At 45.9% G+C, this 20,981-nt stretch overlaps 6 protein-coding genes across 12 annotated transcripts; 1 reads left to right on the top strand and 5 right to left on the bottom strand.

The window, feature by feature from the left end:
- Positions 1–104: 104 nt before the first annotated feature.
- LOC136184759 (glutathione synthetase-like) lies at positions 105–3,236 on the bottom strand. The gene is made up of 13 exons (XM_065971726.1): positions 2,994–3,236; positions 2,863–2,938; positions 2,668–2,807; positions 2,557–2,608; positions 2,433–2,506; positions 2,296–2,376; positions 2,147–2,242; positions 2,030–2,099; positions 1,858–1,979; positions 1,736–1,805; positions 1,602–1,683; positions 1,348–1,543; positions 105–1,296 (listed from the first exon to the last, which is right to left on the bottom strand). Exons 1-13 carry the CDS (start codon positions 3,230–3,232, stop codon positions 1,173–1,175), a joined length of 1,422 nt encoding a protein of 473 aa, XP_065827798.1. The 5' UTR covers positions 3,233–3,236; the 3' UTR covers positions 105–1,172.
- A 50-nt stretch (positions 3,237–3,286) lies between these two features.
- On the bottom strand, positions 3,287–8,470 carry LOC136185525 (probable phospholipid-transporting ATPase IIB). 2 transcript variants are annotated; one of them, XM_065972688.1, is made up of 35 exons: positions 8,226–8,470; positions 8,100–8,175; positions 7,975–8,043; positions 7,815–7,928; positions 7,653–7,761; positions 7,533–7,591; positions 7,436–7,487; positions 7,285–7,379; positions 7,150–7,230; positions 7,009–7,090; positions 6,873–6,949; positions 6,730–6,819; positions 6,605–6,675; positions 6,382–6,547; positions 6,275–6,331; positions 6,158–6,226; positions 5,968–6,102; positions 5,755–5,916; positions 5,603–5,695; positions 5,472–5,555; positions 5,371–5,418; positions 5,242–5,316; positions 5,149–5,196; positions 4,999–5,097; positions 4,854–4,943; positions 4,659–4,803; positions 4,538–4,602; positions 4,399–4,487; positions 4,279–4,345; positions 4,161–4,225; positions 3,990–4,098; positions 3,882–3,939; positions 3,629–3,832; positions 3,501–3,577; positions 3,287–3,442 (listed from the first exon to the last, which is right to left on the bottom strand). In XM_065972688.1, exons 1-35 carry the CDS (start codon positions 8,468–8,470, stop codon positions 3,380–3,382), a joined length of 3,288 nt encoding a protein of 1,095 aa, XP_065828760.1. In that variant the 3' UTR covers positions 3,287–3,379. The 2 variants fall into 2 exon arrangements, with proteins under 2 accessions (XP_065828760.1, XP_065828759.1); XM_065972687.1 differs by having other exon boundaries at positions 3,501–3,832.
- Position 8,471: 1 nt separating this feature from the next.
- On the bottom strand, positions 8,472–12,572 carry LOC136185526 (alanine--tRNA ligase, cytoplasmic-like). 2 transcript variants are annotated; one of them, XM_065972690.1, is made up of 20 exons: positions 12,317–12,571; positions 12,075–12,263; positions 11,691–12,025; positions 11,490–11,634; positions 11,297–11,442; positions 11,129–11,237; positions 10,927–11,074; positions 10,757–10,881; positions 10,551–10,695; positions 10,318–10,496; positions 10,147–10,260; positions 9,953–10,090; positions 9,760–9,900; positions 9,588–9,700; positions 9,432–9,540; positions 9,254–9,379; positions 9,078–9,197; positions 8,934–9,020; positions 8,763–8,876; positions 8,472–8,705 (listed from the first exon to the last, which is right to left on the bottom strand). In XM_065972690.1, exons 1-20 carry the CDS (start codon positions 12,524–12,526, stop codon positions 8,532–8,534), a joined length of 2,967 nt encoding a protein of 988 aa, XP_065828762.1. In that variant the 5' UTR covers positions 12,527–12,571; the 3' UTR covers positions 8,472–8,531. The 2 variants fall into 2 exon arrangements, with proteins under 2 accessions (XP_065828762.1, XP_065828761.1); XM_065972689.1 differs by having other exon boundaries at positions 10,147–10,496; positions 12,317–12,572.
- On the top strand, positions 12,453–14,645 carry LOC136185537 (WD repeat-containing protein 88-like). 4 transcript variants are annotated; one of them, XM_065972703.1, is made up of 10 exons: positions 12,453–12,878; positions 12,965–13,081; positions 13,142–13,291; positions 13,341–13,476; positions 13,531–13,654; positions 13,707–13,820; positions 13,873–13,940; positions 13,995–14,077; positions 14,125–14,193; positions 14,253–14,645. In XM_065972703.1, the coding sequence occupies exons 1-10, from the start codon at positions 12,780–12,782 to the stop codon at positions 14,457–14,459; spliced, it is 1,167 nt and encodes a 388-aa protein (XP_065828775.1). In that variant the 5' UTR covers positions 12,453–12,779; the 3' UTR covers positions 14,460–14,645. The 4 variants fall into 4 exon arrangements, with proteins under 4 accessions (XP_065828775.1, XP_065828777.1, XP_065828778.1 ...); XM_065972705.1 differs by having other exon boundaries at positions 12,459–12,888; positions 14,253–14,639; XM_065972706.1 differs by having other exon boundaries at positions 12,462–12,789; positions 14,253–14,639.
- LOC136185527 (E3 ubiquitin-protein ligase MARCHF6-like) lies at positions 14,410–19,162 on the bottom strand. 2 transcript variants are annotated; one of them, XM_065972691.1, is made up of 29 exons: positions 19,061–19,162; positions 18,912–19,008; positions 18,820–18,852; positions 18,720–18,760; positions 18,525–18,668; positions 18,400–18,472; positions 17,805–18,343; positions 17,685–17,746; positions 17,603–17,635; positions 17,494–17,545; positions 17,380–17,441; positions 17,248–17,328; positions 17,117–17,185; positions 16,995–17,069; positions 16,883–16,937; positions 16,755–16,834; positions 16,626–16,694; positions 16,515–16,565; positions 16,366–16,466; positions 16,171–16,308; positions 16,061–16,100; positions 15,778–16,008; positions 15,636–15,705; positions 15,397–15,578; positions 15,206–15,340; positions 15,061–15,150; positions 14,870–15,002; positions 14,673–14,808; positions 14,410–14,614 (listed from the first exon to the last, which is right to left on the bottom strand). In XM_065972691.1, the coding sequence occupies exons 1-29, from the start codon at positions 19,068–19,070 to the stop codon at positions 14,545–14,547; spliced, it is 2,952 nt and encodes a 983-aa protein (XP_065828763.1). In that variant the 5' UTR covers positions 19,071–19,162; the 3' UTR covers positions 14,410–14,544. The 2 variants fall into 2 exon arrangements, with proteins under 2 accessions (XP_065828763.1, XP_065828765.1); XM_065972693.1 differs by having other exon boundaries at positions 15,778–16,005.
- LOC136185540 (ribosome biogenesis protein bop1-like) lies at positions 19,146–20,960 on the bottom strand (the record flags this gene model as incomplete). The annotated part of the gene is given in 13 exon segments (XM_065972709.1): positions 19,146–19,292; positions 19,348–19,418; positions 19,476–19,583; positions 19,634–19,718; positions 19,774–19,876; positions 19,938–20,012; positions 20,064–20,113; positions 20,165–20,225; positions 20,279–20,358; positions 20,410–20,510; positions 20,566–20,698; positions 20,756–20,825; positions 20,880–20,960. Coding segments are annotated over 13 exon segments (1,101 nt in total), but the record flags the coding sequence as incomplete, so codon positions are not given.
- Between the last annotated feature and the right edge of the window lie 21 nt (positions 20,961–20,981).

Here is a 20,981-nt window from a genome sequence, read left to right as displayed (position 1 = left end):
GAATGCTTCAGCGCATGCGTTGTGGAGCATGACGTTCGGTTCTGTACGTCATCGCTCCGGCGGCATAGAGTCGTTTTCTTTGCAGAACTGTATTCCGTTTGTATCAAAAAGTATTTTTTGCACCTAAAAAAGAGTCAAACCGTACCTAATGTTGTCAAGACGCCACGTACCTATGCTAGAAAGCTAGACGATTAGTGATTGGTCAACGCTGACGTAATCTTCGTCTCCAAATTTAGACTATGATGTAAGTGCTGACTAGGATAAATGGGCCGTGTCCACCATACGTGGATCAGTCATCCCACGACTACTGTAAGTGTGAGGTCGTGAGTAAGGAGTAAAGTGCTGACTATGTATCATCCCCAGCAACAACAGCTGTATACGCAAACGGTACCGGAGGAATTCTGCAATCCATTCCCAGTGGATTTCGCCTCGACCCACCAACTCGACGTCCTCATATCGCCCTCAAAGTCAGCATCGTCGTCGTCCGTGAGCCAAACCGACGACAACATCGTTCAAATCGGCGGATGGATGGTCGAACCGACAACTCAATTGATTCCAAGCGAAACGTACGATTCAGACTTCGTCGTCGCGCTATTCGAAGACGACGCCGACTCCTCGGCACCGGCTCCCACCGCGAGCACGTATAGCGGCGGCGCGGCGCCCAGTCCGGCGACAAGCGAAGGGTCAGCAGAAGGCAACGAATACGGAATCACCGACGCCGAACTCGCAAACATGTCCGTTCGCGAGCTGAACGCGCTCATGCGTCGCTCGACGAAGGAGGAAGTGGCGCGCTTGAAACGTCGTCGACGCACGCTAAAGAATCGCGGCTATGCGCAGAACTGTCGTCAGCGTCGCGTTCAACAGCGAGTTGATCTCGAACGCGAGCGCGACGAGCTCAAAACGCTCGTTCAGAGATACGAGCAAGACGTGCGTCGTCTTCGTCGGGAGAGAGATGATTGGAAGGCCAAGTGCGAGCGTTTGCAGGCATACGTCACTAGTCAGGTGACGCCTCGTTTTAATTAATCAATTGAGTCGAGTTCGGCAAAGACTGCTTCCTACCTTTGATTGCTGTATATAAGATATTTTGTATAGCTCTACAGTACAAGTTCCTATTTTTTTTTGTTTAGATTTAGAGAACGGTTATATAAATTTATTTAAATAGAGTGCAATTCTTACGTGAAAAGCGGCGAGTCTAAGCAACCATACCCAGCAAATAGTCCGCCTTCGTCTGAATCGAACGGTTTGCTACGCAGCACATGCCCAACAGCTTCATTTAGTAATTCCTCTTCTCCTTTCCTATGCAACAATTCATAAATAAATGGAAATTTAAGTTAGTAAGTTTTCTACCTCACGTAGGCACCATAGATGCCCAGTTCATTGATCAGTTGAGTGGGTTGGAGACGCGTGATCTGCCCCTGTCGCACAAAGTAGTTGTCTGCGAACGAAGGACGAACGCGTTCCATCATAATGTAGGCGCTACGCTCGTCGTCTTCCCAATGCTTTTCCAGAAACGTCTTCACATCTATTCCGTAGATATTATGACCTATATACACAAAAGAGGAGGACTGAAGAGGAAGGAGGGAGTACGCTAGGCGAACAACCTCCTCCTTCTCGTTGGGGTTTCAGAACGTATTGTTCGGGATTTTGAACGCCCAGCTGAGCAGCTGCATCTCCCTCGGCGTTCTGACAATAATTTGGATTATGTACAGTAGAGCAACAATATCAAATACCATACCCTGTCTATAGAATACATTGCACAAAACGTTGCTCGCATTCGACGCACTGCAGCAGGATCCTCAATGAATCTTTTAAGAAATTGATGCGAGTATATCCTGTCCGCACTACTAAATTAAGTACTTTTCTAATATGCCAGGTTTTGATAGCTCTTGCTGGATCTTTTTTGTGCCAGCTAGCTGTTGTGCAACTGAAGGACATTGAATGCTTTTTGACGTCTCCAGCAGAAGACGCGCTTTCCAATGCTAAAAAGAAGAAAACCGTTGACTTTGATTCTGCAGTCAGCATGTGCTACCTTCTCTGTTGGATAATGCTCAACTCCATAGCAAGAACGGAAAAACACTACAGCAACTTCTTGACCGTCTCTAAAGAGAATCTGGCACTACTGTTGCATTCGCATTGTACTACATACATCAATAATGCTTGATCGTCGCTATGAAGCTTGGCTTCCATTGGACCTCCCTCAATCATATCATCAAAACAGATCAGCCTGTTCTCAATGCCATGCCTTCGAGAAGAGAAACTGCTTATATGTGCCTCTTATTGTTCTGCTGTACCAACCGCTTTAGAAGGCCATATCGAATGCTCAATAACTCATAAATATTGCGTTCATTGCGATTCATCACTGTTATGATAATGGAACTAGATCATTCAATAAACTCGTGTAAATTATTTAGATGTGACTTGGCTCTGGATACCTTGAAGAATTGTACGCTTTCCAACTTAGAGCAAGTGCGTCAATGAACCCATCATTGGCATGATTGTCAGGAAGCTAAATAAAAGCATCCTTTATCAAATGGTAGAGCGTTCCCCCTCCCTTACAGTTTCACGAAAATCAAATGGCTTTTTCCCATCTCTCCTACTGAGAGTAAACCTAAACCATTATTTCGATACATACCGCATGTGCCAATAAACTATACTAGAGCATCATACCTATGCAAATGAGGCAACTTCTCGGAGAAATTCGAGCAAGATGACGCGATGACGTTCACTTCGATTTGCCTCGCTCGAGTGGCGCGTCCGCGATCGGTCGAATCGAGCAAATAATCCGATCGCAGCAGTTCGAGAACAGGCTAGAAAAACAAATCCCATTATAAAAAAAACGCACGATTTTTTCCGACAAGCGACCTTTTTCTGACTCGATTCCCACGTTTTTTCCGAAATCTTTAGCAACTCGCGAGTAAATTCGTCCGAGACGGCGGCGCTAGCGAAGGAAAAAAATATAGGACGAAGACTCCTCTCGCGTGACGCCTACGCACTTTCTGAGCGATCCGTGCAAGAAATCGCGATCTCTGCTCGATCGATCGATCAGTCGGCTGACGTCCTTTTGAATGGAAGCGACAAAATCGCGTTCGCTGCGCGGAATGGGGCTGGGGAACAGAGCGAAGGACGGCGGAGCCACGTGGCCTTCCTTATCGAGCGAAATCATGCCGCAATACGTCGCATAGTGCACGGCATCGAGGACGAGATCCATCTTGTCCGTCATCTGGGCCGTCATCTCTGGAGCACTCTGCGCGAGTGTGCGCAATGTGAAACACATCCGGTTACCATTTCCAGGACTATATATTTTTGAGCAATATTGATTGTACCCGTAACTAAATTAGGCCAAAGCGGTTTAAAACACAATTCTGTCGTCATCATGAAATCAAGTTTGCTGCAGCTTTGAGTATATGGGAGGAGCACACTTTTTCCTCAGGCATTTCAAAATCTAGCAAAACCAATAAAGAGGTGTAATACTAAAGGATTAGAAACACGTGGCACCGTACGTAGAGAGGAAGGCAACTGACTGCAGTAATCACAACAACCCTCCATATGAAAGCCCAAGTCTTCAGGAACTTGGAATCTAAACAAAACGTAGATTCTACCGCACACAGAAAAGTCTGAATAGCTGTACCAAAATATTCGTTGAGAATCACCAACGATATAACGTATATTCCAAAGCTGGCTAATTCAGCCAGAATCATGAGCACGTGCCAAGTGCGAATCGTCAGAGCAACCATCAGTAATTCGGTGAGTATAAGCGAAGTGAACGTTATAGCAACGATGTGAATGAACTCGGAATCAAATAGGAGAAGAGCACCGTACATAATAATCCCACCTAAGCCAATTCCTAGGACATGCACTCTATGAGGAAACGGACGACTTACCTTGATAGACACTTATAAGAATCCAGATGAAAAACGTCTTAAACGACAACGAACGACTCTAAAGAAGTGGTGCTACTGATCAAAATGCTCATTCCATGCACTGTGCACCTTGGCTAAGTCCTTGTACAGCTCTGGATAAAGCATTGCCGTCTTTGCGGAAACGTCCACGTCGAGGACGAGAGAAAAAACGGGAAACATTGTGTAAACAGTCGCATAGCTAAGAAAGCACGCGTATGGATCAAACAGAAAGGACTGAATTGGAAAGGTTGCTCGTCTTACCCGACCATAAGGAAGCCTTCATACAGAGCAACAGATACAAAATAAAAGACAGTAGAGAAAACAGCCTAGGAGAAGAAAGAAGGAATAGTACCACTTGCCAGATGAGTCTGCGTCTTGCCTGCATAGCCGATATGATAAGACCTCTGTGAATGACAAACTGACTGAGAGACGCTGATCGTTTATAGCTATAAAGTGTGCATTAGTTCACAACGGCGCACACAGACAAAAAGAACGTCACCTGTTTCTGCCATGCCAAACCAGCAGTCTACCAATATGTTGGAACTGGGTGATGGAGAAATCGGCAGCAAGCGACGCCTGCTTTCCCTCCTAAAAGTACAAATCACCCGAATTTAGTATTGTGGCTAGACCGTGTCTACTTTTCCAACGATTCCAATGCCGACGTTGGCGGCTTGAATCATGCTCACGTCGTTGCCTCCGTCACCTTGGAAGCGACACAATTTTTTCGAAAACCCAACATCCCACTGTTTTTGTACCCACCTACGGCACACGTCGGTTTCTTCGTGTATTTCTTGAGCAAGTCGACAATCTGAGCCTTTTGCGTTGGCGAGCAGCGGCAACAGACTACGCACGGACACTGGCACGCGAGGTCTATAAATTCTGTCTCGTAATGACTGAGACAGACCTAAGAGAATGCGAGAATAAAGAAAAAATCATCTCTATCCTAATTTCGACCTCTAAAGAGGAGCCAGTGATAACGAGAGCCAAATCACTCTTTCGTCGGAAATCGTTCAATTGAAGGTGAGCCTCTCGTCTATCTGAAACCTTTTTTTTGGAGACGTAAGGGAGAGAAAAACGTTCGTGATTCGCTTTTGAAAACCTCTTGAAATCGATAGATGTCCTGAGTCTTGGACACCAATTTAGAACTCGATGCAATGCAAATAGCCGTTTCCATTTTGTCACCCGTCAGCATCCAAATCTAACCAACACATCATGCATAGAAGCGAAAAAAGAAAAAGCCAAAAAATGCCTTGACGCCTGCATTTCTCAACAATTCCAGAGTCGGTTTTACATTAACCTTAGGAGAGATATTTTATATGATCAGCCTAAAGTCACTGGTTACCTGCAGTTTATCTTCAACCCCAGTTATGCAAAGCAATTCCATTTCCTGTTCTAACGTTTGAACAACAGACTCCATCTGCAAAACTTAACTTAGTTAAAAAAAAAGAAAATTTGATGACTATTAACACACCTGAGCCGCTCTATCTGTCATACTCAATTTAGCCTGAGCATATTTAGCCTATTCATTTATAAGCTAAATAGAGAACTAATCTATATATATTGTACTCCTACGTCAAAATCTCGGTACTGTTCCTGAGTCAGTATTTTCTTTGCTACAACTAGAGTTCGTAGGCCTTCCCTACCCATGTTGCCACACTTGAAAAACAACAGATTATTAATGAACTAAATTCTGAAAGGGTTACCTCCTCCTCAAGCCAGTCGTTATACTGAACAATCTGACTCATGATGACATCTGCGCCTTTCATGTAGAAAACAATTTCTCCGTTTGATTTATTCTAAGGTGCGAGAGCCGGATCGTCGTGGCTGAGTGCATCTATCGCGATCGCAATTTTACCCGAAGAATTATTCCCATTCGTTTTCGTTGCGACGTGAACGGAAAAACGTGAAGAATTTCAAACGAAAGAAAATCGCCGTTGGGCGCCTTCAATTGCATTGACGTCAAATCGCGATCGACTAAAACCAATCCCATTTTCTCCGTCCACTGAACCAAAGCAATCTAAAGAGAGAAAAGGTCCAAAAAACCCGGAATTATTGTTAGATGCAGTACTTCGTCTGGACTTGACGCTTGATAGGCTACTGTCCCTTCAGGCGCCGTTTCATCCGGTTCCACGGGCGTAACGTTGTGGCAAAGAGCGCAGGCTTTGACAGCTTCGTACGCGTGAACGACGGACGTCTTTCTAGCCTGCATCATACAAAGAAATGCGCGTAGCACACACGCAATTCCAAAGTGAAAATACTCGCGATAGTCCAGAACCAGAAGCCATATGATTGTCCTTCGGAAAGTACTGATGCACCATAGTAGAAAGCTAAAGCAACATAAAGAATCTAATAGACACAGAGAATTTCCAAGGTACCTCGCCCAACGACTCAGAACCGTACGAAACCGTGCCCAAGTGCAATTTTTTGAAAACCTACGTAAACGAATCGATTATGTACCTCTTTGAAGCAAAGACTACTGCACCATTTCGTTCTGTGTCAGCGTTCCCGTTTTGTCGGTGAGTAGATAAACGATTCGACCGAGCTCTTCCGGTATTGTGCTGCTTCTCACGACCGTGCCTGGTATATCCTTGTCTCTCGCTATCATCCACGAGTAGACGATCTTGCCCATGTCCAAGTTGACGCGAAGACTAGAAGGAAAAATATGAATTAGCCAGACATTCAAACAAACGTCTCAATTAACGTACCTGAGCGGAATTATGTAGGAAAACAAGAGAATAAAGCGAATAAAGTACCGATACCAAACGCCGTCAAATCCCTAAAAAACTCATAAAGGAAAAATCGACTCGTCGTCGTCGTCGTCGTCGCTCACGCGAAGAGAAACGAGAACGAAAGCGAGAACCATGGTCGCCACGAAGAGAACTTTCGTCAGTCGATTGATCTCCAAGTCGAGCAAACCAACCTGCGTCGAAATTTCCATTGAGAAAAGAAAAGAAAAAAATTCGAAATTTTTACTTTCGTCTCGGGCTGAGACGTGTTCATGACGCTGCGCGTCTCGCTTCCCGTGTAGATGACCACACCAATAGCGTTTCCTTGAGAAGAAGGAAGTTCGTTGCCGTTGAATCAATGCAAATGAAATTGCTGACTGCACCTGAAGCGAGCACAGTGCTCGCCCAGAGAACGTTTTCGACGCCCAGCGGTTCTTCCTCTTTCCTACCGTCGAGGCCATCCGTCTAAAAAAAAGAGCCCCTATTATTTATCGCAAAATTAACACGAAATTGTTCCTAGGTACTCGGGTAAACATTCCAATAAAAGAGTGAATGTCCTTTTTGGGTTTTTCAACGTCAGCAAACGCGTTCACGCTTAAGAGTTCCTGGCAAGTCACAAGCCTCCTTTTTAAATCGATTCAATAGTGGCCGTTACTTACGCGATCAGAACCGAGGCGCTGTGTTGACGGAACAGCAACTTTGAGCTTCCAATCGGTCTCCCCGTCCAATTGATCCGTCCGAACAAAACAGGCGCCTAGGATTAGATATAGAAAAAGTCCGCTATATAAACAGATTTGTTTTCGAGAGGACCATTTTTCTCTGTTGTCTGTAGCAGCACCAAATCTGCCGGAATTCGCTGATTCTACATCAAAAAATAGAACGTTTTTCTCTGAAGAACTTTTCCTACTTTTTCAATTTTAATCAAGTCGCCAAGTCTCAGCTCTGCACTTGAAACGTCTATGAGACCTGACGTTGAATGTTTTAAAAAGTTAGAGGAGGGAGGGAGGAATCTTAAGATGTGTGTTGCCTGTCTGAGTCAATTTCTTATAAACTTGACCGTTGAGATCCTTGTCCCTCATAAACCGTTTCAGATCGTCCCACGCCTCGCGGCACATTGTAACAGCTAAGACAAAGCCCTGCGAGAAAATCATTTAAAAAAAGAGCAAAATTAAATATTTATTTAATTCACCAGAGGTGCCCAGTAAGTGTAGAGGTAGCCAATTCGCAGTGAAGGAACGAACTGAGATACGGCCACGATCAAGAAATAGAGATTCAGGAAGAATTTAAATTGTTGAAATAAAACCTATAATTGAAAATCATTTCCACGCTCTCCACCTAATTTTTCTTACCAACGGAATAAATGTAACGACGTTGTATTTTTGATTTTTGATGACGTTCGGTGGAAAGGAGCCCGGATACTAAAAACCACGTCAAAATAAACACGAGAGTGTGCAATTGAATGAAAAAATCATACGTTGCGGCCTAAACGAATGGTTCTCGGCTGTAAAGCCTTTTTTCGCTTGAATTTATTCCACACGAATCGCAGACATCTGAGAAAAAGCGTTTTCCTCGTTTATTTTGCTCCTATCATAGCGAATACCGTTCGATTCCTGAACAAATGACTTCGATCGGTCCCGAGGATGACTTGTAAAGGCGTTTGCGCCTCGGTCTTTGTGTGAAAACGCCTGTTTCGTCGTCGTCGCTCTCGTCGAACGCGTCCGACATGAGCGGCACTTCGTCCACTCCCGTTCCCGACTCAAACGATTCTTCAGACGTACGACGATGCACGGCGCGCTTTTTAAAGCGCGTCGAGACCGAAAGTGGAGACATTTCGACAGACTCCATGGATGATTAATCTCCTAGCGTGCGCTAAAGTTCCTGCCCGCCACTCGGAAAAAAATCGGACTCAGTCCAGTTTCGACGAAGCAAACTTGCGTGCCACTTCAACAGCTTCGTCCACCGCACCGACGTTCGACCCAGACCCTTGCGCAGTCGTCTCTCTTCCGCCCACTCTTCCGCCGAGTAATTGAGCGATGGATTCTACCCATTCATTCGCCTTTAGACCACGTGACACTAGACTCTATATATAGAATGAACGTCATTTTTTGGGAGAGGAGATAATGCAATTAATCAGTACCTGAGGCACTTGGCTCTGGCAGAGGACCTTTCCATCAGCCGAGTCTACGCTAAACAACAGAACGGCTGTATTTGGTGCGGCTTTTTTCAATTGCTGCAGAGCCTCTATCACAGCCTGCCAGTACAAGGGCATAGAAAAAAAAGCAGGTTGCTTCTAACGGGTCCCCCGTACCTTTCCCACTGATCCAACGTCTATAATTTCCACAATAAAATCTTTTCCTTGATTTGATTGGGCAATCGCTTTCGCTTTCTCAGCAGCCTTGTATATAAAGAAACCGAGTGATGAAAAAGACTTGAAATTTGGCTACACTCTCACCAATTTGATTGCAGCTTTCTTGGCAGCAGTTTCACTGTCAATCAAAATCTTCTTGAGTCCACCTAAAGTCTGCCTCAACTGCTCCTTTCTCCACGCTGAAATAACCGAATCTGTTACGTCCTGCATAACAGAGAATACGGCGTTGCAAGTCGTTGACACTCGACGCACTAACTCACGCTGCTCAGCTGAATGATCTCCTTCATCAACGCCTTGCTACCGACCAAACCCTCCTTTTTCAAACCGTGAACTTTCTTCTCCAACTCCTCCACCGATTTCAAAAGAAAATCACATTTCCTTTGACTCTGCATATAGAAAGTATATAATACTAGAATACTAAAGTCTCTTTTTTCGTACGTGAGTTGCAGCTGGGCCAGTCAGTGCTACAATTCGTCTAATCCCCTTTGATATCGCTTCTTCAGAAACCAAGGCAAAATGCCCAATGTGACTCGTATTTTGAACGTGACTATAAAAAAACAATCGAATCCTCAACAATCTTTAATTTCCACTCACGTTCCGCCGCAAAATTCCACTGACGTCTTCGTGCCGGCCGATCCGGACGGATCGGCAACCAGAACGTCAACGGGAACATCCACGGATAGAATTCGCACGGGATCAGGGTATACCTAGTGTAAATAATCGCGCGATTTTTACGCGCGAACTTAACTTGCGCGCAGGGGGTAACCTCTTCAAAAACGGCCCTCAATCCTTGAATTTCCTTTGCCACGGCAAGCGACGCTTCTTTCGCATAGACACCTTGACGTTTCGACAAGAAATCATTGACAATTTTCTCCGAATTTTTAATCTGTTCATTGGTCATAGCTCCCTAGAGACCAAGCAATTGAATTCGGTAATAGGAAATCCGCTTACTGTTCTACCTTGGCCGTGAAATCGAATCGAAGTCGATCCGGAGCGACGAGACTACCTTTCTGATCTGCGAAGCCAAGTTGATTTCTCAAGGCAAAGTTGAGCAGATGCGTTGCCGTGTGATTGTTCATCACGAGTCTCCTCCGCGACTACCCCGCAAACACCAGTAAAAGAACGAACTCCCCCAAAGGGTACAATACCACACCTCGTCTATATAAATTTTCAAAGTATCGCCGATCTTCACCGTCCCTTCTAAATTTCCCACGTGTAGGACGTAGCCGCCTCTCACTTGCACGTCGACAAGTGAAAACTCCGTGTCCTTTAGGAGAAAATATTCAAAGGAGTGACGTGGGGACTCGCGATCTTGTGTACTCACCTCGTCTCCTTCCTTTGTCATGTAGCCGAGGTCGTAGATCTGTCCGCCCTGTTCCGCGTAGCAGCACGTCTGGTCCAACACGATGCCGCACTGCTTGCCGCTCTCCCCGCCGCCGACTTCGTCTACGAACGCCTTGTCGAGTCGAATAGCGACAACTTTGCCGGAAATAGGCTGAAAAGCTAAAAAAACGTCACGTAATTATTACGTAATTATTTCTGAGGATTATTGCGAACTGTATTTTCCGCCATTGTCTGAGGAGTAGCCGTACTTGTAGCTATCATTCGTCGCCGGAACGCCTTTCGCTTTGAGCTCGCTGATAGCGTGAACGTCCAAGTTGACCGTTTCGTCGACGCCGACCCCTTTGCCTCGAGCAATCAACTTTTAAGAAAAAGTCACTCTACCCCATTTCTTTCTTTCTCTATGGAGCCTGTCTCCTTACTTGAGCGTGAGTTTTGGCCGCTTCATACTGCTCGAGATTGACAGTCAGTCCTTGCTCTTCTCCCATGAGTTGGGTCAAGTCGAGCGGAAATCCGTACGTGTCGTAGAGACGCCAAGCGACATTGCCTTGAGAAAACGGTTAGCTCATATATTCAATGTATTTCCTCATACCAGGTATGACTTTGTCCTTCAAGTCAGTGGTTGCTCTCTCGAAGAGACGTCGACCGCGGGCGAGCGTCTTCAAAAATTGAGCCTCTTCGTCGTCAATAATGTCAATCACTTCCTGCGGATCCCGAGCTATTTCCGGAAAGGCATCGCCCTGAAAACAGCCAACGTCCAAAATAGAAACTTTTTAAAAATAAAACGCGCTGACCAAAATTTCCACAACCGTGTGCACCAAACTGCCAAACATGCCCGGCGAAGCGTTCATCTTCTCGGAAGCAAATCGAACAGCGCGACGCAAAATTCGTCTCAAAACGTAGCTATACAATAATCTCATAATAATTCCCTACGCACTCCCCCTCCTTTTCCCCTCTCCTACCCTCGGCCTGTATTGTCCGGGCGTCCGCCGTCGGACAGAGCAATAGTGAGAGTGCGCGCGTGATCAGCCAATACGCGATAAGCCATGTCAATTCCGTCGACGTCATTGGGGCCCACTTTACCCGTGTAAGGTCTCATACCAGTTTTCTATATAAAATATGTAGTCATGTACTTGTATAGCAAGATGACATAACCTGTTCAATGGCTTTGAAGAGGGAAGTGAAGAGATCGGTGTCATAGTTGGACATTTTGCCTTGAATGACTGATACGATTCGCTCGAGTCCCATTCCCGTATCGACATGTTGATCCGGCAACTTCTTCAATGACCCATCAGATTCTCTAAGAAAAAAATATTAAAATATTTTTTCTCTCTTCCTCTCTCTCTCTTTCTTCACCGATTGAACTGAATGAAGACGAGATTCCATATCTCGAGCACGTCTGGGTCGTCCATGTTGACCAAGTGAGCGACGTCGCGTCCGCCTCCGACGCGATCGTAATGAATCTCCGAGCACGGTCCGCACGGTCCGACTTCGCCCATCTCCCAAAAATTATCCCTCATGCCAAACGGCAAAACGCGTCGCGAATCGACACCAATATCGATCCAATACTGCCTCGCCTCCTCGTCGGACGGCAAGGAATCCGTTCCGCCAAAGTACGTCACATAGAGACGGTCCTTGGGCAATTTGAAGACATTCGTTAGCAAATCCCACGCCATTCCAATAGCCTCTTTCTAATTAATCACAATTAATTTAATTTGACTAATTCAATTATTATTTTACCTTGAAATAATTGCCAAATGACCAATTTCCGAGCATTTCGAAGAACGTGTGGTGATACGTATCCTTTCCGACGTCGTCTAAATCGTTGTGCTTGCCGCCGGCGCGAATGCACTTCTGGCTGTTTACAGCGCGCACGAGTTTCGACAGATCGCTATTGGGATCGGCCGTTCCGAGAAATATGGGCTTGTACTACGAACGAATGAGAAACGAGCGTAGAGTGGCCCCTCCCCCTTTTTTCTCACCTGATTCATGCCGGCGTTAGTGAAGAGAAGCGTCGGATCGTCGTGCGGTATTGTCGAAGACGACGGGACGAACGTGTGAGGACGTTCGGCGTGCTGCACGAAGTAATCGACGAACATTCGTCGAATGTCTTTTCCCGTGAGACTCGTGTCCATGTTTTTGCTACGCGAGAGAAGTCGTCTGGCCGTCAGAAGGGAAAAAGCAAAGCGCATATGACGCAAGGAGACGCAAGGTCGGAAAGGAAATCCCGGTTGCGATCGAGTCGATTCCCGGATTGACTATGTTGTCGCCGCCGCAAGGTGCCGCCGTCGCCAATGACGACGAGGTCTTTTTGCACATGCACGAATGTGTTTTTTGACACGCAGCGAATGGCATGCGAAGTCGCGTCTTCCCTTTTTCGAATGTTGCCAATTTGCGCGACTCTGATTGGCCGAGCGCGTCACAAAATTCATTGTAACGCTCGCGATGGAGACAGGTGAATCTCCGCTGCCGACGTCTTCGCCTATAGATAGCAGGCCGACCAGCAGTTCGCCCGTCAAATGGAGACACGAGCGCTTGGCCTATGTACATAGACGTAATGGGGTTGTCTATTTATGTGTGAAAGACGAATGACTGTTTTTCGTCTTATTTCTTCGTCTTGTCGCCCGTAGATCAAAGTCAAGGAAATGAAGACTCACTACGAAGCCGTCAATTCCTGTCAATTTTGCGGCGACAGTGACGACGAGAAGATTCTCACCGCGTCCGACGATAAAACTCTCGCAATTTGGGTCAGGAATTCCTCTCGTCTTTTGGGGGTTGTAACGTTGATCTTATTTGGCTGGGGTCAGGATCCTCACACTGGGCTACAGTTGCAAGGATTTTCCGGCCACCAGAAATCCGTTTCATCGTGCCACTTCATCAAAATTACAAATAGAATTGCATCCGCTTCCTGGGATAAAAGCCTCAAACTCTGGAACGTCGAGACAGGAAAAGAAATGGTAATCTAGAAAGGCAAACAACCCTCCAGCAACAAAGTCGCGCATTCAGTGGTCTGCTTGCCACAACGGACTACTACTCAGCTGCCACACGTCAGAAGACGGACGCCTAGCGATGGCAGCCGGGGACGACCGCACTTTGAATATTTGGGACATCAATAGCGGCGAACTAGTGACCTGCCTCAAAGGTGCAGTTGTCTAGAAAAAAACGTCTCGGAGGCATAACGGATTAAAACTTCTAGGCCATACAAACACGGTGACGTGCTGCCGGTTTGGAGCGGAGGGAAACAACTACGCTTCCTCGTCGATGGACAGAACGGCTCGCATTTGGGACAGTCGAATGACGAGAACGAAACTCACTCTCAGGTCTCCTTCGTTCGCTCCAGTCGGCTTCCCGCGTCGACCGTGTCTCCGTTAGAAAACACACAAACGCGGTCACGTCGTGTTGCTTTACTCCAAACGGACGCCAACTGTGCACGTCGTCTTGGGACAAGAACGTTCTCCTGTGGGATATCGCGACGGGCAGATACCGGTACGAGGAAACGGCGAACCTGTTTGGCTTTGCTCCTTATTTTTTTCTGCAGGCTTGAAGGCCCTATGATATTCAAGGGTCACGAAGGCAATGTCAGTTCGTGCATAACGTCAACCGACGGTATTCGTTTTCCGGAAGCAAATAAAAATGATTTCGCGATTTGGCTTGATATAGGAAGCATGATCGTTTCCGCTTCTTTTGACGAGTCCATCATCGTTTGGGACACGAACACAGCGCGCGAAAAGCTCAAGCTTAAAGCGAGTCACTCGCACCAATCAATCATTTTCTGACATAGAAGTCGTAGGGCCACGAAGGTTGGGTAATTGATTGCGACCTGTCAACCGACGGCAATTGGATAGTATCTAGCTCTAAAGTGAGAAAAACGATTTAGTAAACGAAGATAGGTGGTTATCCCCGTACCGTACACCACAGGACAAAATGATCCGGCTGTGGAATATTGAAGACGTTGACGAAATCGCCTACATGTACGCAAAACGTTCCGAAAACAATCTCGGTCTCAAAATCGTTCTGTGCGAAAACTGCGGAAAGCAGTTCGCCGCCACGGCACACGGAGCGGGGAACCTGTGCGTATTTTGCCGACTATCTCAGCCATCACGTTCGTTTGCTAGACTAGATTAGAACGCAAATACTACGCCTACGTAAACGTAACGTCTTTTGGATTAAGAAATTATTAGAATAGAACCGAATAGGGAGACAACGATTTTTACGATTGTTGCTCTTTTACCGTGCTACCGTTGCCTTGATAGTTGACAAGCTCCTTTCCTACGAGATACCTGAAGCAAAGATGCGTTATTGATGCGCTTTTTTTGGCTGGCTGGGCTGAACCCCTACTTATCGTTTCTTATGTGACTGAAGAAATTGCCCAGTCGCTTGACGTGAAAGGCGACCACGCTCGTCAGCACGAAAACGATGAATAGATACGGGTAAATTCGTCGATAGATGAAATTCTGTACTTCTTCGGATATTTCTGCAACAAAATTGAATTTTCAATTAGTTTAATTAAATATACACGCACGCAAAGCGCTCACTGGTCATGGGAAGAATGCCCACCGAAATGACGTAAGGCACGCAGAGAATCAATAGGAGCACAGTGAGGATAGGAAGGGCAAGTTTGGTCAGCAAGAATCTTAGTCTCAAATTGACAAAGCCATCTTGGTAAACCTAAAGCAGCAAATTCAACGTGCCTTCTCGTTTTTTTACCTTTATACGTTCAAAATACCTGTTCTATGACCTGCTTGAGTCGGTTATTTTGACCGAGCATGACAATCGCGCAAAAAATTTTGAGCAGAAGAATGCCCACAGCCCAATCCTATACTCGTCGCGTGTGAGAAATATAAAGAGAAGCGAATCGAGGCACCCGTTACCTGTACGAAAAAGTAGACTGGGCTTTGGTACAGAGGAACGCGAAGAGGAACGACAAAGACAAGTTCAAAGGAGAATCCCATAAGAAATGGAATCGCAATGCCAAGAGGCAGAAACGCGATGATGACCTTCGACGCCTTACGAGGAGGAAAATATTCTTTTATACTGCGAGCCTCGTCTCGCTGGGACGTACCTTGATTAGAAACGACGCCATGTTATCTCGAACGACTTGAATTCCTTGCGGAATCCAGTCCCAAAACGAACAGCACACTCTCGTCGTGAGCCAAATGAAATAGAGTCCGGTCGCCGACGTGTAGACTTCGTGGAGATTCGAAAGACCGAACCAGAGCCGGAGAACGATGCGGCCAGAGGCGACTGTAAAAAAATAAAAATCGCACTAAAAAAAGGAAACCATTCGACGGTCATCTTCACCTGGCACTGTCAACAAGAACATGCTCACGGCAACAAAGGATAAGGCCATTAGAGTCACGAGACAAACGACCTGCAGTCAGAAAACAAATCAGGAAAAGAAATTGTCTATATAGCTAGCTGCTCTATTGCTACAGTTACTTACCCTTAGAGGAAAAAAAGAAGGACGTTGGTAGGGCTCAAAGGCAACGAAGTCGCGCCCCTGCGGTTGAAATGCCAAATGAGCATGGACATCGTCGCCTAGCCCTTGGCCAGGCGGATTTGGAGCTTCGCCGCCATCGCCGCCGCCGCCATCGCCGCCGCCGCCATCGCCCCCGTCGACGTCGACGGCAGGCTGGGGGTCTTCAGCATCGTTCTCATTCGGCTGAGTGGCCTGCTTCAGTGAAAAATCGTGTTGGGGGAGGAAGCGAGCGTTTCTTGAGACTCACGTTTGGTGCTTTCTTGCCGAGCAAGTACGATTCGAGGGATCTGCGCGGGGGGGAAGAAAAAAAGACTATTATGCGCAAATCTCGACCTTTTCTCTTCTTCTTTGACTAACAGAAGACGAGCCATCGCGAGGATCCAATACTCGATGACGGCTTTAATCACCGAACGCGTGTGCTTCTGTTCGAGAATGGCGGGAAGAATGACTTGGAGAAGAATTAGCTCGAGCGACAATTCGCTCATAGGCGAATCGCTGAAGCGTCGCGTTCAAAGAGGAAAAAAATTCGCAGTTGAGTTTCTCCCCCCTTACCTTGATCTGTTGACAATGTAAGGCAGGAAACCCGGAAAAAGAGTCGAAATGAGCCGCGCCGGAACCCAGACAATGATCAGAATAGCCATGCCGAAAATTATCTAGAGACATTAGTCAAAACTGAGAGCCATCTCTATCGACATATCTACCGATGAAAGAAGAAAACGTCGAGCGTGACGATAGACCGGCAATTGAATCATCTACTCAAACCGTAGAGCCCCGTGTTTTTTTTTCTTATTGCAACGAGTCAATCTACTCACCTCTTGAACGGGATGAAAATCGGGATCGTTGAGATTGCGTAAGAACCAGAGGACACCCGGTCGAATTATCTGAGAAAAAAAGACGCGTGCTGCGGGGAAAGGGAGCCCAGTTGCAGGCGCGTGCAATACCTCGCGGACTAGCACAACAAACGACGCGAAATAGAAGATGTAGACCATTCCCACCATCCAGTGCAAAAACATGGTCGTCCCTACGCCGTTTTATTCGATTTTAGAGGCAGCAAGATTTATTCGCATACCTGGTGCTGCTCTGAATATGTCTAGCCTTTCTTTTAATGAATGGCTAAAGAAATCCTGAGGAAGAAAGTCTGCTGAAGGCTTTGGTAGCAAAAATATCGATTTTTACGATACCAGTGAACAAATGTCGATCCACCAACCACAAACACTGGGAAAAATGCCCACTTCGACCATCATTAGAAGACACACCTTGGCCCAGTATACTGAAATCGGTACAAAAATTTCTATTGAATTACCTTGATTATTGCGTATAGAATTCCGAGGATTCGTTGCAATCGGGGCGTGTTGAACAGGCTCAGACCGACCTAACGTAGTCAAATAGTCAATAAATGAAAACATTTGCTCTCTCTCTCTCTCTCTCACGTACGTAGCAAAGAAATAAAGAAAAGCCAACAGACAGATATCCGGTTAGAGTAAAAACGAGTCCCCTGAACTGACTCGCTTGGCTCTAGAAAATCGTCGCACTTATTCATTTAGTTAGCAATCGTTTGTTTTTTACTGCATTCTCTAAGATCGGGCTCCAAGATAGAAGAAGGCGGCCAGCATGATACGGAACGAAGGCTGCGTACAAAGTGACTCAGTTTCTCATAACTGAACAGACAACTCTGCTCACCAAAGAGAAGAATAAATGTCGTATTTAATGATATCACCCAAAAAACGTGCTCCTGAGGAAAAGAAAGAAATATTTGATACATAGATAGATAGATAGACAATATCTATACCAGAAAGGCAAGAGATCCGTCCAAGCCAAGCATCTAAATGAAAGCCAATATCTATAGTTGATGCTACGAATTATAGGCGTACTCTTTCCCAAGTTAATTCGTCTGCTGCCCTATCAAGATCCATGGGATTCCAGGGAACAGCACCTATGGAAAAACACTTGAAATCTCGAATCGCGATTTTTTCTATTTAATTATTTATTACCATCTCCATCGCCACCGTCTTCATTTTCGTTTAAAGGCTCGCGAGCAAGACCTTCTCCCCTTTCGTTTTCATGACCTCCAGCACGTTCTTCAACTTGATCATTATTTTCCTCATTTTCCTCCTCCTCCTCCTCCTCCTCCTCCTCCTCTTCCTCTTCCTCCTCTTCCTCTTCTTCTTCTTCGCCAACTTCCTCTTCGTCTTCTTCCTCCTCTTCCTCACTAGCTTCCACCTCCTCCTCTCTTCTCTCTCGTCCCTCCTCCTCCTCCGCGTCGTCACCGTACTCTATCAGCGCTTCAGCATCCGCGATAGGAGCCCCAGCGGCGTCATCTCCCATCTGCACGCGATTCTGCATAACCCATTGACGATTCTGTTCGATCAAGCGCGGATCGGCGCCTATAGGCTCGCGAGCGCCTTGCGCCATCCACTGAGGTCCGCCACCCTGGAGAATCTGTTCCCTAAGCCAAACCAAGCTGATAAAGGCGCACAGCGTGCAGGCGACCACCAAACAGCCCTTCACGCAGTCGCCCAATATGTTATTCCTAAAGAGATTAATAAAAAAATTGAAGAATACGTTTCTCTGGGACGATTTTTTCACGTGGAAAATAAATCCATTGTGACAGTCAATACAGACGCTAGATTGCCTCCAAATAAATTCTTATATACTCTCCCTGGAAATAGTACGAATAAATGAATTTTTTTTAAATTATGGCGTTTTTGTACAGGCGGTAAGCGGAACGACGCCGAGCCAGGCGACAATCACAATCATATAATGGAGCCAAAATCGCAGGAACACTTTCGTAACTTTCGCGAAGCCCTTCACCACGTCCGTGACGGGCAATCGCGACGGCATGTTCTCAGCGTAGACTAGAAATTCTAATATTGCAAAAAATAAATCGACTCTCTGTTCCCGTATACTTGGTCGAAAGGAGAATCGGTGTTTGCATAGTTCGCAGTATCTAGACGTCGATTTATGTGAAAACACGACAACAAGTCGACTACTTCTTTTATTTCTTACTCTTTTCGGCTGTGTCTTAGCCAGAGAACGAGGCTGTCGCGCGAGACGAATGATACCAAAGAGTCACGCCCCCTCGAAAAGCCGCTGCTTACCAGTCTTGATGAATGTGTTTTATGCTGCCTTTGCACACGCACGGATGGTATAGAGGTCGTTCGGCCGTTCCGCCCGCTCGACAAACGCGGCAAACGTCTACAAAAGCGATTGTCGTCACGATGAACCGTCTCCGTCTCGAAGCGGTCACCTGTTTCCATGCTCGTCGTAGATGCGCCCTATTCGGAGCGACAGCGAAGGAATCCCGAACAGAGATTGGGTCGCGTTGGCTGCGCTGCGCAGTGGGGGAAGCGAGCCCCGGATAGATACATGTATCTGACTCGTGTTTACATTTCTAAACTAAGTAAAAAGTCTGATAATTTTGTCTGCTCCTGCAGTAAAAATCCACGGCTGAGAAGGATGAAACAAGCAATCCAAAACTCCTAGAGAAAGAAAGAGAGTAGAGCCATTTATATGGTACAGTAGAACACAATGTACCTAATTGATCTACTATCTTGTGACCGCGCAGGATTTTCACAGGTACAATAAGAGGATTTTGCATCAGATCGCTAGAGAAAGTCTCCTAACACACAGTCCACACCTGTATCTTGTAATAGCAGACTGACCTGTAGACCATTCCGTGAAAAATCACCACGGTGCCGTCGTCGCTTGCAGAAGCAAAAAGAGGATAGCGACGATGATAAGAAACTTGTCGCACGGCCTTCTTGTGATGACTAAATAAACGAATAAGTACTATTCGCTCAATTTCTAGGTCCAAATCTACCGCAAAGTTTTATACGGCATAGAAGACAAGTCCAAGTCGAACCAACACAAGCGCTGGTCGTAACTTCCGATAATGACGTTGTCGCCTGTCACAGGAAATTTAGGCTGAATTGCTGTGTTATGATCGACTCGTAGGAAAACCTTTCGGGTGAACGTCCATACTGGAAATCCACTTCACCCCAGTGACGAGTTTCTTAGTCAATTCCTGCTTTACCAAGTTATAGATTCGAACGTATTGTTGAGTCTAGAGACAATGCGATCTATGCGCGTCGCGCGTACGAAGGAATCTTTTTGTTTTTACGTACAGCAACAAGGAAGTGGGGATGAGTCGGATGAAAGAGGACTTTTTGGACTTTTCCCTTGATTTTTTTCAACGGATTCTTGTCCAAAACAAATTGGAAGATAAAACTAGTTTCCCCGAGTTGACTCACCTGAGATTTTCGCTTCGATAGCTGATGAATCAATACAGAAGCGTGACCGCCTAATAAAGAATAAAAAAACAGTTCCCATAAAGCCATTATAACAATAGAACCATCTGGCATGACAGTGGCAAAGTAGTCTCCTTTTCCATGCCAAGTCACCTGCTTCAAACCCTTCAAAAAGACAAGAAATAATTTCACGTGATCGGAGTCCGCATTTTTCAAACGTGTTTGTGTTGAATTCTTATACGAAAGCCTTTTTCGAATTCCTTTCCGCTGCACGAAGTCCATTGAATCAGAGAAGAGTCTAAAAAAACGTGAAACTCTTCCACGTGCACTTCCCCTTTCAATTACCTACCTTCGTCATCATTATCCTTATAAGAGGAGAGCAAAACGTCCGTCGACGAACAAAGATTAGCATTACCAATCGAAGGATTAATAACGATCAAATCGTTCTCACTACGGCGAACAGCGAGTTGTTATCGCAATCATAATACTAGTAATTTCAGCTAACCAGGCTACGGCAACGAGCATTGCCGACGGATTGGGGCACCACGCAACGCTGTACACCTTGAAATCCGTTTCTATTGTCTTTGTACATCGCCCAGTGTCGACTTCCCAAAATTTCACCGTACAATCGTCCCCACCTCGAAATGAAAATTTTTTAATTAAAGCAGCGAATGGGGAGAGATTGCTTGACTGACCGGAAACGAGCCACTGGCCTGTGGGACTAAGGCTAATGCTTCGTACTAAACTACTATGACCTTCATATATCTACGAGAATCGCGTATCAAAAGAGAAAGTTGACCTCTTCCCAGCAGATCTTACTATCGATTCTGATGTAGGGAATGGATGCAAGTCTTTGGGTTTAGGTAATTTGGGAATCAAGTCGTCGGGATCAATATTTAACTAGGTACACGCATTTCTATC

The sequence above is a fragment of the Oscarella lobularis genome, chromosome 3 (genome assembly GCF_947507565.1).
Source record: "Oscarella lobularis chromosome 3, ooOscLobu1.1, whole genome shotgun sequence".
In the NCBI taxonomy this organism is placed as follows: Eukaryota; Metazoa; Porifera; class Homoscleromorpha; order Homosclerophorida; family Oscarellidae; genus Oscarella; species Oscarella lobularis.
Note: the sequence above shows the minus strand (reverse complement) of the source record. Positions and strands in the feature narration are given on the sequence as shown.

Excerpts from the sequence above, each read along its gene's own strand:
- LOC136184759 (XM_065971726.1), bottom strand. The coding sequence starts at position 3,232 with ATGACGGCCCAGATGACGGACAAGATGGATCTCGTCCTCGATGCCGTG. Across the intron at positions 2,808-2,862 it reads GGGAATCGAGTCAGAAAAAG|CCTGTTCTCGAACTGCTGCG; the intron begins GTCGCTTGTCGG and ends TTGTTTTTCTAG. Across the intron at positions 1,544-1,601 it reads ACCCCAACGAGAAGGAGGAG|GTCATAATATCTACGGAATA; the intron begins GTTGTTCGCCTA and ends TTGTGTATATAG.
- LOC136185525 (XM_065972687.1), bottom strand. The coding sequence starts at position 8,470 with ATGGAGTCTGTCGAAATGTCTCCACTTTCGGTCTCGACGCGCTTTAAA. Across the intron at positions 6,950-7,008 it reads GAGCACTGTGCTCGCTTCAG|GAAACGCTATTGGTGTGGTC; the intron begins GTGCAGTCAGCA and ends CTTCTTCTCAAG. Across the intron at positions 5,696-5,754 it reads GAATGGGAATAATTCTTCGG|AATAAATCAAACGGAGAAAT; the intron begins GTAAAATTGCGA and ends CTCGCACCTTAG.
- LOC136185526 (XM_065972689.1), bottom strand. The coding sequence starts at position 12,526 with ATGCGCTTTGCTTTTTCCCTTCTGACGGCCAGACGACTTCTCTCGCGT. Across the intron at positions 11,443-11,489 it reads TCTTCAAAGCCATTGAACAG|AAAACTGGTATGAGACCTTA; the intron begins GTTATGTCATCT and ends TATTTTATATAG. Across the intron at positions 9,021-9,077 it reads AGAAAGCTGCAATCAAATTG|GCTGCTGAGAAAGCGAAAGC; the intron begins GTGAGAGTGTAG and ends TTTATATACAAG.
- LOC136185537 (XM_065972703.1), top strand. The coding sequence starts at position 12,780 with ATGGAGACAGGTGAATCTCCGCTGCCGACGTCTTCGCCTATAGATAGC. Across the intron at positions 13,821-13,872 it reads ATCGCGACGGGCAGATACCG|GCTTGAAGGCCCTATGATAT; the intron begins GTACGAGGAAAC and ends TTTTTTCTGCAG. Across the intron at positions 13,941-13,994 it reads GTGCATAACGTCAACCGACG|GAAGCATGATCGTTTCCGCT; the intron begins GTATTCGTTTTC and ends GGCTTGATATAG.
- LOC136185527 (XM_065972691.1), bottom strand. Across the intron at positions 16,938-16,994 it reads GGATCGACATTTGTTCACTG|GATTTCTTTAGCCATTCATT; the intron begins GTATCGTAAAAA and ends TTTCTTCCTCAG. Across the intron at positions 14,809-14,869 it reads GGGCATTCTTCCCATGACCA|AAATATCCGAAGAAGTACAG; the intron begins GTGAGCGCTTTG and ends ATTTTGTTGCAG.